The 20507-nt window shown below is 45.3% G+C and overlaps 1 protein-coding gene across 1 annotated transcript in view; it reads left to right on the plus strand.

Annotated features, from left to right (window-relative positions):
• LOC126095663 (zinc finger protein basonuclin-2-like) overlaps positions 1–20507 on the plus strand; it is a 199373-nt gene that overhangs the window by 4209 nt on the left and 174657 nt on the right. The window contains exon 2 of the mRNA XM_049910420.1: positions 4214–4329. Coding sequence (XP_049766377.1) covers positions 4214–4329 — 116 coding nt within the window. The remainder of the gene's footprint in view (positions 1–4213; positions 4330–20507) is intronic.

Raw genomic sequence — 20507 nt, forward strand, 5'->3', positions numbered from 1 at the left:
CGAACCACGGCGTTTGTGTAGACGATTGTCTCTCTCCTCAGACGCTGCTGCGTACGTGCAATGACAACAGTACCATTGGAGAAACCACGGCATTTTTATGCTCATCGATTATATTTTATCACAGTTTCTTGATCATGAGGTTTATGTCTAGGAACACGTGACTCGTATAAAGTTCAAGCAAGGTGCCAAGAAACTGGACGGCTTCAGTGGAAGTCATTTTAATCAGTTTACAACAAGCCTTGTCCGATGTGAAAGGAGTGATGAATTACAGATAAATAAGCTAAGTCTGATCAGGAAACGAATCCGAGACCTTTGTATATTATACGAGTATTTCTAACCATATCTGTTGGTTTTTTCAACCAACGCTGCTCGCTAAAATTGGTTAAAATGACTTTTAATGATGCCGTCCAATTTCTGGACACCTTGTTTAAACTTTATACGAGTCACGTGTTTGCAGACATAATCCACATCATCAAGAAATCGTGGGATAATAGTATCGTTGAGTATAAACATACAGTGGTTTTTTCAGTGGTATTGTTGTCGTAGCACTTACGGAAGACAGACAGTATCATACGAAGCATGGGAGCTAATTCTTCTTTGTTATTAACTAGGGTAGGGTGAGTTCTGAAAGTAATTAATTCTCTACACCAAATGGTTGACTTTACGCAACGCTTGTCCGTTTTTGTACGCGGTCTCTTGGACTGTTTGTTGTGGATTGGCAGGAGAGCCAACACCGTGTTACTAGAGGAAGCCGAAAGGCACGCGTTTTAGCTCACGCAGGCTGGCGTGAGGTCTGGAACAGGTCAAGGAAATTAGAATTTAGAAAAACGGACGTAGCTGGTGGAATACTTAACTTTAATCCATTAATGATGAGCGTCGCTCTTGACTGTACATGATTCAGTATCAATAGTAACTGGTAATGGCTCCTTGCTAGGTCGTAGCAAATGACGTAGCTGAAGGCTATGCTAACTATCGTATCGGCGAATGAGAGCGTATTTTGTCAGTGAACCATCGCTAGCAAAGTCGGTTGTACAACTGGGCGAGTGCTAGGAAGTCTCTAGACCTGCCGTGTGGCGGCGCTCGGTCTGCAATCACTGATAGTGGCGACACGCGGGTCCGACGTATACTAATGGACCGCGGCCGATTTAAAGGCTACCACCTAGCAAGTGTGGTGTGTAGCAGTGACACCACAGTTTCTATTCGTTTTCATCCATCTAACCAGTTGTACAGTAATATGAACGTACAGAGTTTGCGTTTTCACTGATAAGTATGGTTTTCTTTTCTGCCAGACAGCGGTGGGGCTATAATTAGGAAATAATCTGTGTTCCGCTCTTTGTTCGTTACTCATTTGGAGACTTGATCATAACGGCTGCGATCCATCGGCAAACGAAGTGTGGCTCGCAAAATGTTTTCTGAAGGCAAAGTCTGGATTTAAGCAAAATGTGACAAAAACTGGATTCACTGGCAACTCGTTTCTCATTTGCTGTAATTTTAGACAAGGAAGTAATGTTTCCGGAGCTGCCCGAAGACATTGGAAGGTAGACTGGCATGTGACGTTCTCTGCGTGTCAGCCGACAAGTGGGATCATGAGACTGTTAACCTGCTACGAGAAGAAGGAAATATGGATACTTGAGGCACTCCCTACAAATTTATCGTTTCTTCAGAAACTTTGCGAGGGGGATAATGCATTTGTTAAGACAGAAGGCTTGTTTTCGGGTAGCTAGATGAAGCCCATATCGCCGCCCAACTATCGTTGTTTACTGTTACTGTGGATTCGAGAAACTTAGACGAATGCTAGAAAAGTTCTGTCATCAAGGCGTTGGCGTCTTTGTTCTTTCTTCCATGTCCCAAAAATTTGGCGGTGCTACGGAGACGCCAATGTCATACTCTGACCATTAGTCCATCTTTTTTCAGTGGTCTTCCCCGACTTCTATCAGATAATATTCTAATGATGTGATCATAATGGTTGATTCACTTGCTTTGTGTTATAATCTGTTGTGTAAGTATTAACTGAAAGCTACCATTAAGTCCCAAACATCACGGCAGCAATAAACTACCTCTTATCGTTCCTTAACGGTGGCTGATTTGCACGCTTTTAAATAAACACTCATTTGATAATGCCGCAGAATAACAAATATGTGGCAACACAATAACAAATAACAAATTTCATTTATTAAAAGTATAATACAAATTGATATTTTTGTACAGTTTGCGTGATACTTGGTACCCTAAACATAATGCAATGATATATCAGCAACTTTGCTGTCTCGTGTCAGTCAATGTATTGTCACTGCAAGTCATAGGTGCGCTGACAATAGATAATCCGATTAATCCATAAATAGTGACTGCTAAGTTGCAACGTAGTCTTAGATACTGTACCGAGCTAAACTGCAGGCACTGAAGTGCGCTGTCTAACTGATGGCTCCTAATTGTGTGACTGCTGGTGCAGAACTGTCAGAATGTCTGTGGCACATCGTGTTTTGATGCCTATCGGCGCAAGTATTTCCATGTCCATCGGTAGGCCTATTAGGTGGAAGCAAAGTAGTCCACGGTTGATAGGGTTCTCTGTTGGCTGCTGTTCACACCATCTGCAGATGTACACTACGCACTGGAGGAAGTGACACGGAAGCAGGGGGAGGTCCGTGTTTGTGAGGGTCATCTGGTGTGGCTTGTTTGGTATACAACATAAATATAACGGGTCGATTCGTGCTTGGATACAGACCGAGGTGGCGCAGTGGTTAGCACACTGGACTCGCATTCGGGAGGACGACGGCTCAAACCCGCGTCTGGCTATCCTGATTTTGGTTTCCCGTGACTTCCATAAATCGCTTCAGGCCAATTCTGGGGTGGTTTCTTTGAAGACTTCCTTCCCCATCCTTCCCTAATCCGAGGGGCCGATGACTTCGCTGTTTGGTTACCTCCCTCAAATCAACCAACCAACCAACTGTGCCACAATTTCTTCATCACAAACTGGCACACATTGACCAGTCCTGCGCTTTACTCATCAAGTCAATGGAAGTAGAATCAAGTGAGAGAGGCTTCAAGTGACAGGCACACATCCATGCTGTCACTCCCACCAAACCGATCTTTTATCGTTGGACCTCTCTGACATTATCCTGCGGCTACCTCTGTGTCTACCTTGTTGCATAAATATCCGTTCTTTTTAGAGCACTAATACTGCCGATGTCCCATATCGTCTGAACACTCGAAACGCACGTGTGCAGGTGAAGTTCTGCTCTGAAGAAGGTCTTATCAAATATGCGCCGCTGGGTTGCAGATGGTAGCCACCCCACGACCACATAATTATCCACTGCAATGCCATTTGGATGTTCTTCATAGAATGAGAACAGATTAAAACTATGTGCCGGACCGAGATTCGAACTCGGGACCTTTGCCTTTCGCGGGCAATATCCGCAATATCCTTTCTTTCAGGAGTGCTACTTCTGCAAGGTTCGCAGGAGAGCTTCTGTAAAGTTTGGAAGGTAGGAGACGAGGTATTGGCAGAAGTAAAGCTGTGAGGACGGTGCGTGAGTCGTGCTTGGGTAGCTCAGTTGGTAGAGCGCTTGCCCGCGAAAGGCAAAGGTCTCGAGTTCGAGTCTCGGTCCGGCACACAGTTTTAATCTGCCAGGAAGTTTCATATCAGCGCACACTCCCCTGCAGAGTGAAAATTTCATTCTATGTGTTATAGATGCTGTAAAAGTTGTTAAAATGCTCCTACTCTCATACATGCTGTAAAAACTCTACACAATTTTGTCTACGAAAGCTACATTTTTTAAAGTTTCTGGCCCGTATCGTTGCGTATGTTACCTTTAGCTATTCGGCAAGCTTGCCGCATGTGTATTCAAGCCCGGAACGCTTGACGTACGTGACATTAAAGACGCTACGCCCTAGCCGTTGCAGTCAAATTTAGTTTCGCCATGTGGTCGACAAGCACATCAAATCTTCAAATGTATGTAAATTCCTAAGGGACCAAACTACATAAGTCATCGGTCCCTAGACTTACACACTACTCAAACTAACTTATAATAAAAACAACACACATATCCATGCCCGAGGGAGGACTCGAAACTCTGGCGGAAGGGGCCGCGCAGTCCGTGACATGTCGAGTAGTTGGAACGTATAGCTTTGAGAGCTGTAAACAATCGTTAACCGTCGCAGCTGCGTGCGGCATGTTTGGTGAGAGTGTGACGACGCTTTCGCTCGCTTGTTACAGATGAAGGCTGCGGTGACGTCATGACGGCGGAGGAAAAGGCAGCGGAAATGAGGGAAGAGCTGGGAGACTGCACGCTGCCCCAGTCGACCGTCAAGTCGGAGAAAACCTCCACCACGGTAAGCGTCCAGTCTGCGTCTGTTAAGGCACTCCGGTCGGTGTCGCGGTCTTCACTCCGAAGACTGGTTTGGTGCAGCTGTCGACGCTACTACTTGGTCAAGGCTCTCCGTCGCTGGATAACTAGTGCACCCTACATCCATTTGATCGTGCTTCTGTATGTAAGGCCGGTATTACACTATCAAATTTCTTTGTCAAATATCTTTGTCAAAGATATTTGATGGTGTAATAGGGAACTTTGTCAAATGTCGTCCAATATTTGATCCAATCTAGGGCCTCACTGTAGATTTGATGAAAGAAGTCGCTTGTCTTCTGTTCACTGCAATGTGACAGGTTACCGCATGGAGCGCTAGCATCGCTGCAGCATTCTGTCGTCTGTAGTCTTTTTATAAACATTGCCGGTAAATACAATTTGTGTGTGCCGACAACTACAAAATTAATAGAGATGTATGAAGCTGATGAGGCGCTTTACAACATGAGGCGCCCTGAATACCAAAATAGATTAAGAAGATTGGAGACCTGACGTGACCTAACCTAACCTAACCTAACCTAACCTAACGTAACCCTCTCCTGTACTAAGGAATCGGAGTGTTACAGTGAGCCTGTCTTCTGCAGATGTATGAATATATACAATCCAACACTTGTTTCTATTAAAAATCTCGTCAATGGAGTAGAAGGAGTTGGCCACTAGTATGTCTTTCAGGCTCCTTTTAAACATCTTTATTTGTAACTAAATTTTTTTATGTTTGCTGGCACATTATTGAAGATGAGTGTTCCTGAGTAGTGGACCCCTTTTTTAACTAAAGTAAGTGCTTTTAAGTCCTTGCGCAGATCATTTTTGTTTCTGGTATTGTATGTATGAACTGAGTTATTTGTTGGAAAAAGAGATACATTATTTAGAACAAATTTCATTAAGGAGTAAATATACTGAGTGGCAGTAGTTAGTATACCCAGTTCGTTCAAGAGGTTTCTACAGGACGTCCGTGAATTTACTCCACAAATAATACGTATTACACGCTTTTTGATTCTGAAAACTTTTGTTTGACTTGAAGAGTTACCCCAAAATATTATACCATATGACATTATGGAAAGAAAGTAGGCAAAGTATGCAAGATTTTTTTAATTTTTATGTCGCCTGTGTCTACTAACACTCGATTTGCAAATACATATTTGTTAAGGCGTTTTTGCAGTTCTGTGGTGTGCTCCTCCCAACTGAGTTTATTATCAAGTTGTAATCCCAGGAATTTAAGACTGTCAACCTCGTATGTATGTTTCCTTTTTTCCACCACTTCTCTTCCGCATGTGCACACAATGCAATTGCTGCGGTTAATAACAAGTTGTTGTCAGCCATCTTGAACTTTGACGAAAAATATGATGACAGTGTAATACCCCTTCTAGCGCTACGTCAAAGATCTTGTTCAAATATATTTGACGGAATATTTGATCACATCTTTGATCAAATCTTGACAAAGAAATTTGATAGTGTAATACCGGCCTAAGGTTTGGTTGTGCCTATGCAATTCCCTCCCACACTCACACACACACAGCACACACTTCACTATTAAACACGATTCCTTAACGCCCCAGGACGTGCCCTATCACCAGATCTTTCTTTTAGTCAAGTTCTGCTATAGTTTTTTTCCCTAATGCGATTCGGTAGGTTCTCTTTAGTTACTCGATCTATCCATCTAATATTCAACATTCTTCTGGTGGCACCACATTTTAGCAGCTTCTGTTATCTTCTTGTCGAAACTGTTTCTCGTCCACGTTCCACTTTCGTACACGCCCACACTCCAGACAAATCTACTTTCAAAAGAGACTTCCTAACGCTGAAATTTTTATTAGATTATAACAAATCATCGTTTTTTAAAAACGCCATTCTTGCCGAGATTTTCTTGCTATTTCCTCTCAGCTCGGACCATCATCAGTTACTCTCCTACCCAACAGCTACTTTTAGACTTTCATTTTCTAATTTAATTCCCTCGGTATTACATCGTTTAAGTCGAGTACATTCCATTAACTTTGCTTTTCTTTTCCTGCGTTCATTTTTTCAAGACGCTATCTATTCCATTCAATTGGTCTTCTAAGTCCTTTCCCGTCTCTGACAGAATTTCAATGTCAGCGACAAAGCTCTAAGCTTTTACTTCTTCTCCATGAACTGCAGTTGTCATAGTTTTTATTTTTTTTCCTTCCACTAAACACTTGTGTCGCTACAACAAATCGTGTTTCTTCGCAAAGCAACGACAGTGATCATAATCTTATTGTTACATTCAAGGAAACCAATCGTGCTGAACTGGTCACGTATTTATCAGTACACACGCACGCGTGTATCGCAGTGAAGTCGTGACACACCGCACCTGCTTCGAATAACGCACATTTTTGTAGGGTCAGTAGAAAACAGCTGTTTCCCCTGTTCGTGGAAAGGGCCGATGTTGCCTGCTTTCCTACCCGCTGTGCTGCAGATCCCTTCGTTTCGATTCCAGAAAAGGTATTAGCTCTTCACATAGCCGTTCATTACGCTTGTTCTTGCTATATGCAGCAAAGACAGGCTTACCGTTTTTGAAACAGAACTGCTACCAGATGCTTGAACGGCGACTCATAAATAATCAGACGTGTTTATCGTGAAAGGAAAAACAAATAACGAGACTCATTACCGAGCTGCCTTGGGGACCCTTAGTCGCTCGCGGTAACGCCCTTATCGCATGGTATTCAGCTTGGTCTACTCGGAAAATTTTGAACCTCGGTTTATGCAAATTGCTTGACAAGAACATCTTACCATGTAGGATTAGGAGAAGTCTTACGATCCATCGAAGAGCGCCGAATTTTGTCACGGGATCGTTTAGTCAGCGTGAAAGCTTAAGGGAGATACGCAACAGACTCTTGTGGCAGACACAACAAACGAGGCGTGACGGAGAGGTATACTATTGAAATTTAGAGAGAGAACGTTCCGGCAAGAACAGGGCAACACATTACTCCTTCCTACACGTACTACACGTCAAACTGATTTTACTCATAGCGTGTAAGTCACTTCAGCGCCGTTAGCCCCAGTGGCAGCTTCAACTAACAACTGTAGACAACAGATGTGCGTTCGACCAGTTCAAAAATGGTTCAAATGGCTCTGAGCACTATGGGACTGGACTGCTGAGGTCATTAGTCCCCTAGAACTTAGAACTAGTTAAACCTAACTAACCTAAGGACATCACAAACAGCCATGCCCGAGGCAGGATTCGAACCTGCGACCGTAGCGGTCTTGCGGTTCCAGACTGCAGCGCCTTTAACCGCACGGCCACTTCGGCCGGCGTTCGACCAGTTAATTATGGGCGGACAGAACTAAAAAGTGGACGTGCGGCCCTAGTGTGTCAACTTTATTGCCACAAATCGCAGTGCAGTAAACGGCAGAGATTCAGTTTCATGTTTTATTCGATAAAACGACTACGATGGCATCTAAGACCATGAAAAAGGGTTACGAAGATAATCACGCACGAGTGCTTCAATAGTTTAAACGTTTAAAAGGACACGTCTCACCAGAAGACGACGAGAGATGAAGTTCATCTACCGGGAACACAGAAAAAGCGTCAACTTTTGAAATCCAGCCGTCGTCTCATGCAGAACTATCGCTGAAGGACTCAACAGCTCTAGATGTAGCATTCAGTACATGCTCCAGAATGTTCTGAAGAAGAGAAAAGTTTGTGCAAGTTTTGTTCGTCGTACTTTGATTCCCGAATAACATCAACGCTTGCCGCGACTTGGTTGAAGTGAAAAACGCCGACAGTTCGTTTCGGGAAAAAATCATCGCGGCTGATGCGAATTTGTGTTATCAATGCGGACCTACCGAACGGGGCTCTGATTGTTCGTCACGATCAAAGAAAGTGTCGATGGGAGAATCGAAAGTAAAGACAACGCTGATCAACTTTTTTTTTTATGCTCACGGCCTTACCGACGGCTTCCCATCGCCAGTACTGTAAATTCCCAGTTTTACTTGCTTGTCACGGATCGGTTGTGCAAGAGGATTCAGAGGGTTCGTTCGCGAAAATAGAAGGGGAGGAATTTCTTCTTGCTGCCTGACAGTCTGGTCCATCTCACAGCTGCAGTAATAGTGCACTTTCTACGGGGAGGGGGGGGGAGAACAAGTGCCACTTCTCAACCGCACTCCACATTCACGCGATTTGGAGCTGAATGACTTTTTTATCCCCCAAAATAACAAGTACAGTATAGGTCAATGTTTACACGACATAACTGGCTATGAGGCCAAAATGACGCGAGGCGTGAACAACTACCCAAAAAAGGACATTTTTGATAGTTTCGTATGATTGTATGAGCTTGCTGAGCGTTGTACTTAGGTGGAGGGAGACAATTTAGAACTCCTGAAGCAAACGAGCAATCTTAACTTATCTCTTTTTTGTATTAATCCTGTTTCGAGGCGTTTTGAACTGACGTCTCTCTAAATCACCATGGTGACGACATTCGAGAAATTAAAGCTAATACGAAGGGGGTGACATGGCAAATTCCACATCGCATCCCCTTCAGATTTAATGGAAACTAGGCTTGTTGGATAGCCCATCAAAAACTGAACACAGATCAAGCATTAAAACGGGAAGAAGGTGTACTGAACTGTTGAAAAAAGAAGCAGAATACAAACAATGAAATGTCCAAATTTAATGCGTGCAATATCGAGCGACATTAACGAGCGTCGTGGCTCTGAGAATATGGGACTTAACATCTATGGTCATCAGTCCCCTAGAACTTAGAACTACTTAAACCTAACTAACCTAAGGACATCACACAACACCCAGTCATCACGAGGCAGAGAAAATCCCTGACCCCGCCGGGAATCGAACCCGGGAACCCGGGCGTGGGAAGCGAGAACGCTACCGCACGACCACGAGCTGCAGACACGAGCGTCGTGTTGTGGGTGTGTGGTCACGGTTTTGCACTGCGAAAGTGGAGATCTGGGTTCAAATCTCCCTCATTCACTTCCTTTTTTTCCACAAAGTTACGGACTGTCCGTCCGGTCATTGACACGTCTGTTCGCTGTATGCAGATTTGTGTATATGTCGTGGTGTAATGTCCGTTCGCAACAGCGACGTGTAACGAATGGATCTCCAGACGTACGTACATCTACATCTACATGGATACTCTGCAAATCACATGTAAGAGCCTGGCAGAGGGTTAGTCGAACCACCTTCACAATTCTCTATTATTCCAATCTCGTATAGCGCGTGGAAAGAATGAACACCTGTATCTTTCCGTACGAGCTGTGATTTCCCTTATTTTATCTAGGTGATCGTTCCTCCCTATGTAGGTCGGTATCAATAAAATATTTTCGCATTCGGAGGAGAAAGTTAGTGATTGGAATTTGGTGAGAAGATTTCGTCGCAACGGAAAACGCCTTTCTTTTAATGTTGTCCAGCCCAAATCCTACCCCTTATTCGTCCTACACAGGTACCTCATGTTATGCCTCTGGCGTTCCGTTTTGCAAGTTTTTAATTTCTTCATTGTAATGGAGTTCAGACCTGTTTATTTGTTGTTTTCATTTCTGTGAGAGGTCTATGGGGCATATCGCCTGCTCTCACTATTCAACACATTTACTTGCGAGGTTAGTATATTCTTATAACATGACTGACTTTCTGCGATGAATAGTGAGAGCAGGGGACGTGCCGCAGAGACCTTACAGAAATGGAAACAACAAATAAATGGGTGTGAACTGATGTTACAAAGAAAGAAATGAAGAGTCAAAACTTCAGAAACGGAATGTAAGAGGAATAACAAGTGGTACCTTTGTGTAACAGATAGGAGGTCGGTACATCTGGAGTCTCTCCGTTAAAAGTCACTGTTTCAGACTGACGTTACGAGACGTACTCAAATTTGAAAGCAACGAAGAGTCACGTTCAAATGGTTCAAATGGCTCTGAGCACTATGGGACTTAACTTCTGAGGTCATCAGGCCCCTAGAACTTAGAACTACTTAAACCTAACTAACCTAAGGACATCACACACATCCATGCCCGAGGCAGGATTCGAACCTGCGACCGTAGCGGTCGCACGGTTCCAGTCTGTAGCGCCTAGAACCGCTCGGTCACCCCGGCCGGCTAGAGTCACGTCAGTGACCGGACGGACAGTTTGCAATATCGTGGAGAGAGAAAAGAAAAAAGGGAGACGCGAGGGGGATTTGAACTCGGATCTCTGCCCCTCCGCAGTCTAACACCGTCACCACACAACCGCGACACGACGGTGGTTAACGTTGCTAGATATTGCGCACATTAAATTTGGTCCGTTCACTGTTCCGGGGGTAGCTTCTTTTTTCCACACCTTCTTGCTGTCTTAATGCTTGATCTGCACCCTGTTTTTGACGGTCTATCCGATGGGCCAACTTCCCATCAAATCTGAACGGGTGCATTGAGGAGCTTCCCTTCTGAGTATACAGGGTGAAAAGTATTTAAACCGACAAACTCTCGGAGGTTGTAGGGGTCATCTAAACAAATATTATCCCTAATGTCATTTTTTCCTGTGAGGATTATTTAAACCGGTGGAGGCCGTATTACACTCTTCAGTTGTAGGCAACTGCTGTCCACCACTGTAGTAGTGCATTGATATGGTTGGTGCGTACTACGTAGCTGCAGAGCGGATTTATCAACTACACGCTCCCCACAAGACAACGCATGTGGTTCCAAATTGACGGGGCGTCGGCACTTTTCAGTTGTCGTGGGCGTCGATTCCTGGAACGATGGTTCTCAGAAACGTGGATTGGCAGAGGTGGTCCTGTACCATGGCCTGCTCGATCCGCAGATATGTCCCCTATGGATTTTTTGTGTGGGGTGAGAAGCGCAACCTTGTTTACGCGACTCCTGTTGCATCAGAAGAGGATCTGGTTGCCCGCATAGTAGCAGCACCAGGAGCAATTCAGGATGTTCCTGGGGTTTTTGCCTGTTTCAGAACATGATCCGACAGTATAACCTTTGTTTACGTGTCAATGGAGGCATATTTGAAAATCTACTGTAATTGAAATTGGGTTGTGTTAATGTATTGTCTCTTGGTCATAAAAAATGGAAAGGTGTTCGTTGGTTTAATTAATTTGCCTCCAGAGATATCTTCCTCTACCGGTTTAACTACTCCTCATACGAAAAAATGACATGAAGGAAAAATATTTGTTTCGATGTCCCCTACAACCTCCCAGAATTTGTCGGTTTAAATACTTTTCACCCTGTAGATGCAGATGGTGAGCAAGATGTATGAGACAGGCGAAATACCCTCAGACTTCAAGAAGAATATAATAACTCCAATCCCAAAGAAAGCAGGTGTTGACAGATGTGAAAATTACCGAACTATCAGTTTAATAAGTCACAGCTGCAAAATACTAACGCGAATTCTTTACAGACGAATGGAAAAACTGGTAGAAGCTGACCTTGAGGAAGATCAGTTTTGATTCCGTAGAAACGTTGGAACACGTGAGGCAATACTGACCTTACAACTTATCTTAGAAGAAAGATTAAGGAAAGGGAAACCTACGTTTCTAGCATTTGTTGACTTAGAGAAAGCTTTTGACAATGTTGACTGGAATACTCTCTTTCAAATTCTAAACGTGGCAGGGGTAAAATACAGGGAGCGAAAGGCTATTTAGAATTTGTACAGAAACCAGATGTTAGTTATAAGAGTCGATTGTCATGAAAGGGAGGCAGTGGTCGGGAAGGGAGTGAGACAGGGTTGTAGCCTCTCCCCGATGTTATTCAATCTGTATATTGAACAAGCAGTAAAGGAAACAAAAGAAAAGTTCGGAGTAGGTATTAAAAACCCATGGAGAAGAAATAAAAACTTCGAGGTTCGCCGATGACATTGTAATTCTATCAGAGACAGCAAAGGACTTGGAAGAGAAGTTGAACGGAATGGACAGTGTCTTGAAAGGAGGATATAAGATGAACATCAACAAAAGCGAAACGAGGACAACGGAATGTAGTCGAATTAAGTCGGGTGATGCTGAGGGAATTGGATTAGGAAATGAGACACTTAAAGTAGTAAAGGAGTTTTGCTATTTGGGGAGCAAAATAACTGATGATGGTCGAAGTAGAGAGGATATAAAATGTAGACTGGCAATGGGAAGGAAAGCGTTTCTGAAAAAGAGAAATTTGGTAAGAGCGAGTATAGATTTAAGTGTCAGGAAGTCGTTTCTGAAAGTGTTTGTATGGAGTGTAGCCATGTATGGAAGTGAAACATGGACGATAAATAGTTTAGACAAGAAGAGAATAGAAGCTTTCGAAATTGGTGCTACAGAAGAATGCTGAAGATTAGATGGGTAGATCACATAACTAATGATGAAGTATTGAATAGAATTGGGGAGAAGAGGAGTATGTGGCACAACTTGACAAAAAGAAGGGACCGGTTAGTAGGACATGTTCTGAGGCTTCAAGGGATCACCAATTTAGTGCTGGAGGGCAGCGTGGAGGTTAAGAATCGTAGGGGGAGAGCAAGAGTTGAATACACTAAGCATATTCAGAAGGATGTAGGTTGCAGTAGTTACTGGAAGATGAAGAAGTTTGCACAGGGTAGAATAGCATGGAGAGCTGCATCAAACCAGTCTCAGGACTGAAGACCACAACAACAACGATGCGGATGTACTAGAGCAGCATTTGTCCCATCGAAATATGCTGAATATGGGCAAACCGCGTGACTCTTCGGATGTGACTCGCTGTCGGCCACAGCCTTGGAGAGGTCTCCGCGATCACAGGACGAGAGCGTGATTCCGCGCAGCGATAACCCTGGAGCGCTTCCCACCGGCCAGAATCGCCGTTAATGAAGTCCGGCACCGCCCCCGGGGTTGCATAAAAGCTGCTGATGAGCCGGAGCGGGACGCGGAGAGAAGTGAAAATCAAGAAGAGGAGCAGTGGGTGTCGGGCAGGCCGGGGCGGCTCGCGGCTCTGTGTGTGTCGCGGGCGCGCAGGCGGCGGCCGGTGCGACAAAAGGGGCCAGAGTGACAGCGAGAGGGCGCGCGCTCGCCCGCACACACCCACTGTGTAACAAGGCGACAGCCGACAATGGGATCGGTCGAGTCAGCGCGCTGATTGCCGCCGGCGGCGTTAATGATGCGACCACAAAGCGGCCGGCCCATTTGACTGTCGGCCCATTTGACTGCCGCCAGCTGCCCCCAGGTATTCGTGGCCACTCGACGTGGGACACCGCGGCGGCGGGCATCCGGCGTGGGATGTCGTTGATTGCGTGTAATAAACGCGCGGTCGACCGGCGCGTCCGCCAACAAGACTTTAATGGGCTGCCCTTATCTACTCCAGCTTCGCAGGTACGATGGAGGCGTGGGGTGGGGGGAGAGGGTGGGAGGCGGGGGAGGACGGCTGTTTTCTCTGTTGCGAGGCTCCGGCGCACGACTGCTGCGGTGCGTCTGAATGCGTGTCGCGTAGTGGTACCGGGAGATGGGAACGGCGAGGGGGGAGGTGGGGGTGGGACTGCAGGAAGGAGCGCTGCAACCGGCCCTCACACCGCCGGCGCGGCGACCTCAAGAGCCCCCCAGCCCGCCTCTCTTATTTAGGGTCCCGCGCCGGTCGTGACGACCTGTCGACAAAAGCGATGAGGCGGCACGAACGGAAACAATAGCCCGTATTCTGCCTCGGCCGGCGTCATTATCGCAGTAAACACGAGCGGCGCTGCCGCTTCGCGGTGGCGACGGCTTCCCAGGTTCCTCTCCGTCTCTGCAGGTGCCCGGGACACACAAGTCCAAACAGCGCAGCGCTGCACTCTTCCACTGTACGTGCAACAAAGGCTCGAAGCGTGATCCGATTGGTTGCACTGTGCGAGTCACTGCAAACTGCTTCACCGGGCCGGGGTCAAAGGCAGCATTACCGCGGAACCGCAGACCGCCGCGAAAGCCGGCGCACAACAACTGGCCTGTTGTTCTCTGTACCGCCTGAAAAGCGAGCAAAGTCTCACAGCGGCTGTGGCGTGGGAAACGTCGTCACCCGCACCCATGCAAAGGTAGATTCCACCGAACTGTCCCAGAATGAAGTTACGGTGTTGCTCGAAGAAATACAGCAACCAGCCCGTTGTCATAGAGGGTACTTCTAAACAGGGCCTAATTTGATGTCTGTATGACTCATGTGTAGATAGTAAAATAATATAGTCTTCCTTCCAAAGATTCAAATGGCTCTGGGCACTATGCGACTTAACTTCTGAGGTCATCAGTCGCCTAGAACTTAGAACTAATTAAACCTAACCAACCTAAGGACATCACACACATCCATGCCCGTGGCAGGGTTCAAACCTGCGACCGTAGCGGTCGCTTGGTTCCAGACTGTAGCGCCTAAAACCGCACGGCCACTCTGGCCGGCCCCAAAGATTCACATTTGAGTTCAAGAAGTATCTCCGTAATACTAGTGTTTTGATCGAACCTACAGCTAAACGCCTTTTAATTACGTACGTGTTCTTCTGTAATTCGATCTGTAGGGATCCCAAACACTCAGAAGTACTGTACTGACCAATGGTTCGCATTAGTATTGTATACGCTGTCTCCCTTGCAGATGAGCTACACTCTCCCACAGTTCTCCCAATAACCCAAAGTGGACCTTCCGGCTTGCGTAATACCGACCTCGTTTAATTTCATATGGCTTTTCCACTTAACGAGGATATTCAATCCATGTGTCAAGTACCACACTAGACATACTGTATTCGATCATAGCAGGATAGTTCCCACGTGGTATTCACATGCCTGGAAATACGTGGTTTCCGACTTGCGACCATAAAACCACACCAAAGTTCCCCCCCCCCTCCCCCACCCACAGGTAGTTGATTTTGAAACAACTGTGCTTGTAAGAGTGGCAGGAGAGTGACAGGTTAGCGATGAGAGAGGGGGTATGTGTTACTCGAATAACTCGAAAACCGTGTGCTCCATTGAAAACTTAACCGATTAGAAAATTTAACTACAGTAAATTTCCTAAAAAAAAAAGGCTCTAATGGCTCTGAGCACTATGGGACTTAACTTCTGAGGTTAACAGTCCTCTAGAACTTAGAACTACTAAAACGTAACTAACCTACGGACATCACACACATCCATGCCCGAGCAGGACCGTAGCGGTCGCGCGGTTCCTACTAAAAGGTTCTGATCAATTTTCTGTATAGGACTAATAGGTTGCGCGTAGTGAGCGAAAGAATAGGAAAATCTTGCGCACGGTTTACGAAGGCGAGCTGTAACACTGTGGATTGCTTCAAACGACAGCAGAACAGCTAGCTGAATCGCCCGTTACAATACCTCTAGTTAGATACGCACGTACGTCTCAGGTGTATACCATAAGTAAACTAATGTAAAATATTTGATGACCAATAATCGCTCCTTCTGAAATGTAAATACTTTTGAGTCAAAAATACACAATAATTTTTCAGAAAGGAAATAAAAAAATCCAATTAAAAATAACACAAAGTGCTGAAACGTGTTTGGGCACTAACAGAGCTATGAAACCATGTCTTGTATAAAGTGGAATATCTCTCGAGTAACTGGTTGCTTTCGTAACACTTGTCCGCGGTGAGTTTTGTATGTACGTGCATTACAAGGTACATTCAAGTGCTAAGGCCTCTAATTTTTATTCTCCGGACTAGAAAGAGATAGAAACATGCGCATTGTTTTAAAATGAGGCCGCGTTCATTGTCAATACGTCCCAGAGATGGCAGCACCGTACGGCAGATGGAATTTTACCGCCAGCGGCGAGAATGAGAACTGTTTTAAATACTTAAAATGGCGACGTTTTCCTTACTTGAACAGCGTGCAATCATTCGTTTTCTGAATTTGTGTGGTGTGAAACCAATTGAAATTCATAGACAGTTGAAGGAGACATGTGGTGATGCAGTTATGGATGTGTCGAAAGTCCGTTCGTGGGTGCGACAGTTTAATGAAGGCAGAACATCGTGTGACGACAAACCGAAACAATCTCGGGCTCACACAAGCCGCTCTGACGACATGATCGAGAAAGTGGAGAGAATTGTTTTGGGGGATCGCCGAGTGACTGTTGAACAGATCGCCTCCAGAGTTGGCATTTCTGTGGGTTCTGTGCACACAATCCTGCATGACGACCTGAAAATGCGAAAAGTGTCATCCAGGTGGGTGCCACGAATGCTGACGGACAACCACACGGCTGCCCGTGTGGCATGTTGCCAAGCAATGTTGACGCGCAACGGCAGCACGAATGGGACTTTTTCAATCCAGAAACAAAGCGCCAGTCAGCTCAATGGAAGCGCACAGATTCATCGCTACCAAAAAAATTTCGGGTAACCGCCAGTGCTGAAAAAATGATGGTGTCCATGTTCTGGGACAGCGAGGGCGTAATCCTTACCCATTGTGTTCCAAAGGACACTACGGTAACAGGTGCATCCTACGAAAATGTTTTGAAGAACAAATTCCTTCCTGCACTGCAACAAAAACGTCCGGGAAGGGCTGCGCGTGTGCTGTTTCACCAGGACAACGCATCCGCACATCGAGCTAACGTTACGCAACAGTTTCTTCGTGATAACAACTTTGAAGTGATTCCTCATGCTCCCTACTCACCTGACCTGGCTCCTAGTGACTTTTGGCTTTTTCCAACAATGAAAGACACTCTCCGTGACCGCACATTCACCAGCCGTGCTGCTATTACCTGAGCGATTTTCCAGTGGTCAAAACAGACTCCTAAAGAAGCTTCGCCAGTGCCGTGGAATCATGGCGTCAGCGTTGTGAAAAATGTGTACGTCTGCAGGGCGATTACGTCGAGAAGTACCGCCAGTTTCATCGATTTCGGGTGATTAGTTAAATCAGAGGCCTTAGAACTTGAATGCACCTCGTAGAATAACTTTCTTTCTCCCAGCGTTTCGTGGCGTCCGTTACAGAGTGTTTTTTGAAAAGGGAGCCACGCCTGTAGACACAAACAGCGTTGCACCAGGAAGCGTGCGGTCGGTGCAGCACACCGGCTCCATGACTGTGCGCGGGGACCGCCGCAGCTTCCTCGGCTGCGAACAGACGGAGCCGCCGCGACAAAGGCGTGAAAGCCATTATGAGCGGTGCCTTCTGCACGAGTCCTCATTCCTTATGCAGGCGTCTTTCCCTGCGACTTGAGACGCCCTGGCGCACACTCGCGCCCTTTCTCTCTCCCTGCGAGTGCCCTGTCCGCGCAACCTGTCCTGCAACTCCGACCTTACCTTGCAGACCAGCCCACAACTTGACCGAGGTTGTACCCAGCAACGAACAGAGCAGAATTTTATCTTCCGTAACTGCCTCGCCGTAGGGCATCACAACACAGTTAACCGCTTTCAGACGTCAAACGGATACAAAAATGGCGGATATGGAAACGAGTAATCGAAGAACTGAAAAGTGGCACCCTGCAGAAGATCGGCCGTTGGATTCGATACGGTACCTGTTAGCTTCCATATGAGGAATAACTGGCCGCTCTTCTAAGAACGCGACCCTCATCTACATCTCTTCTCGGAAAGCCACCTCAGGGTGTGTGCTCGAGGATGTGTCTGGTACTTGTTCTCTCTTATCTTCTTCCATACACGAATGAAACGTGCAGTGAACGTCTGCTGGAAAGCCTCTGAATTGGCTCTAATACCTCTGATTTACTCGTTGTGGTTATTTCGCGAAATAAAGGTTGGGAGGAAGTAGTATGTAGCCCGACTTTCCTTAGTATGTAAGTTTTTCGAATTTCAACACCAAACTTCTCCGTGAAACACACCATCTCTAATTGCATGACGCTTTTGGATTCACTAAATTATCCCCAGACGAAACACACAGCTCCTGGTCGAATCTTCTCTGCCTGTTCTAATGATTCAACCTGGTAAGCGTAACATACTGATCTGCAATAGTCAGGGATCAACATTCTGTAAGCCACTGCTTTGGTGTATAAATTACGGTTTCTTACGAATATTTCATTGAGCCGGCCGGAGTGGCCGAGCGTTTAAAGGCGCTACAGTCTGGTACCGCGCGACCGCTACGGTCGCAGGTTCGAATCCTGCCTCGGGCATGGATGTGTGTGATGTCCTTAGGTTAGTTAGGTTTAAGTAGTTCTAAGTTCTAGGGGACTGATGACCACAGCAGTTAAGTCCCATAGTGCTCAGAGCCATTTGAACCATTTGAATATTTCATTGAACCCCAACGTGTCATCTGCAGATTGTACAGTTACCTTTATGCGCTTTCTAGCTGAGTAACCTGCGGTGCCCGGGTACGTATTTATTCCAGTCTTCTATTAGTCAATCCCCCCCCCCCCTCTCCTGGTTCAACTGCACCACTTTCTTTTCTCTGTTCATCTCCTCCTCCTTATTCTTCCTCCACGTTATCGCGCTTAACCCCGCAGCATATCTTTCCAGATTGTAACTAATACGTGTACCAAATTTGGTTGAAATCAGGTGAATGCATGGTGTTTAGTGAACATGGAGGAAATGGACAGGGAATATTGTTGATAATTCTTCCGGGTTATACGGCCTTGGTCCATGGAATTCTTCTATTCCTAACGTTTCGTCCAATACTACGTTGGACATCTTCAGAGGTACGGCTGGTCCTGCTGAGTCCTGTCGACTGACGAGTCGGACGTCGGAGAGCGGCCTAAATACCGAGGAAAGTGGGCGTGGTCTAGCTTGCACATAGTAGCAGAGAGAAAACTAGTCAAAGATAAAATGTAACTATCGATAATAGTCCGTCATAGGTAACAATCACTTATCGATTCTGTAACGCCACTGTCCATATCCAACACCGACTCAAAGGAAGGCCTCGAAGCTTGTTCGTGACGTCACGTCATCTAGGCACGGCGAACGCCAGGTCTGTTGCAGGCATACTGATAATGGTGGTGTCTCCCTCCCTGACACAGGAAAATGTGACACTATTGGCGGTAGTTGACCAACACACATTGTTCTGAGAGATTTCTGCAATCAATTAATTGAGCAATTCAGTACAGTTCTTAACAAATAGTGTACCCCTGAACATAAATTTCCACCTGTTTTAAGGATTGACATACAAAAACAACTTCATGGTCCAGCAGCAACAGAATTCATGCTTCTTTACCTTATTTGTAAATCTGAGGAAGTTACGTTTGTACTGGGTTGCTTTTACAAGAAACTGTGAACATAATGGTGTTCTTCTTTAGGTATCTTGGTTGGCTATGGGGTGAGGAGAACTGAATTTTAATGAAATATCTCTCGATTGAACACGTTGGGGGAGGGGATGGGGGACAGAAGAAGAGGCAAAAGAGAGATACTTGTTTTATCAAATAGTTTTTTTTATCTTATAAAGTTTCTCCTTTCAGTTGCAAGAGGGGAATATTTATCTTTTCTAATGTGCATGGTTAAAAAAGTTTAAGCTCAGCTGTATTTTCGATGTATGAAGCTATTTTGTTTCCTGTTTAGAATTCCTTTCGTTGAAAACGACTGTAATCTAATGGCTGGCAACGGTTGGACATTTCCGCATGTACATTAGTTCACTTTTCCAGTGACGATGTCAAACGAAAACGAATAAATAAATAAATAAAAGAAACGAGTTCATTGTAAGGGGGTTGGGGTAAGTTTCGATAACAAAATGGATCAAGTAAATATAGTTTCTTGAATGTAAAATATCCGAAGCTTGCAATGGGGCAAAGCATCTTCTCATATTGATCTACGTTTGTTTCGACAGGATTCAGTAACACAGAACTATGATCTTTATTTGTAGCTTTACGATAGTAAGAAAATCTTTCATCTAAATAAGACTGCAGAATCCAAAACAATACCAAACATTTTGTCCAAAAATAAGATATTTATAGTGAGAAGCACGCCCAGGCGTTTCTGCCTGCAACAGACCTGGCGTTCACCGTGCCTAGCTGACGTGACGTCACCAACAAGCGCCGAGGCCTTCCTTTGAGTCGGTGTTGCCATATCTCGCTTAATTTCAAGACCTCTTCTTTTCTATTAAAATTATCTTCATGTTTATCAATTTCAATAGCCTCCCTATACAGTCGTGGATTGAAACGTCCCCTTTGAAAAATTATATACGACTGTGCTTAAACTGACACACAATATTTTTTAGCGCAACGCAATCTGACTTTCAGAAATCCCTACAAAGGAATGGCCCTGACTAACATTAACCTGTACCTTTCACAAATCACTTACCTCACCAAAAATCTTCGTTACTCGAACTACTGCAATACAGCGAGCGCCACTACTGCCAGCTAAATAAAAGATTCAAACTACGGAATGCA

Source organism: Schistocerca cancellata, chromosome 8 (genome assembly GCF_023864275.1).
Source record: "Schistocerca cancellata isolate TAMUIC-IGC-003103 chromosome 8, iqSchCanc2.1, whole genome shotgun sequence".
NCBI classification, from domain to species: Eukaryota; Metazoa; Arthropoda; class Insecta; order Orthoptera; family Acrididae; genus Schistocerca; species Schistocerca cancellata.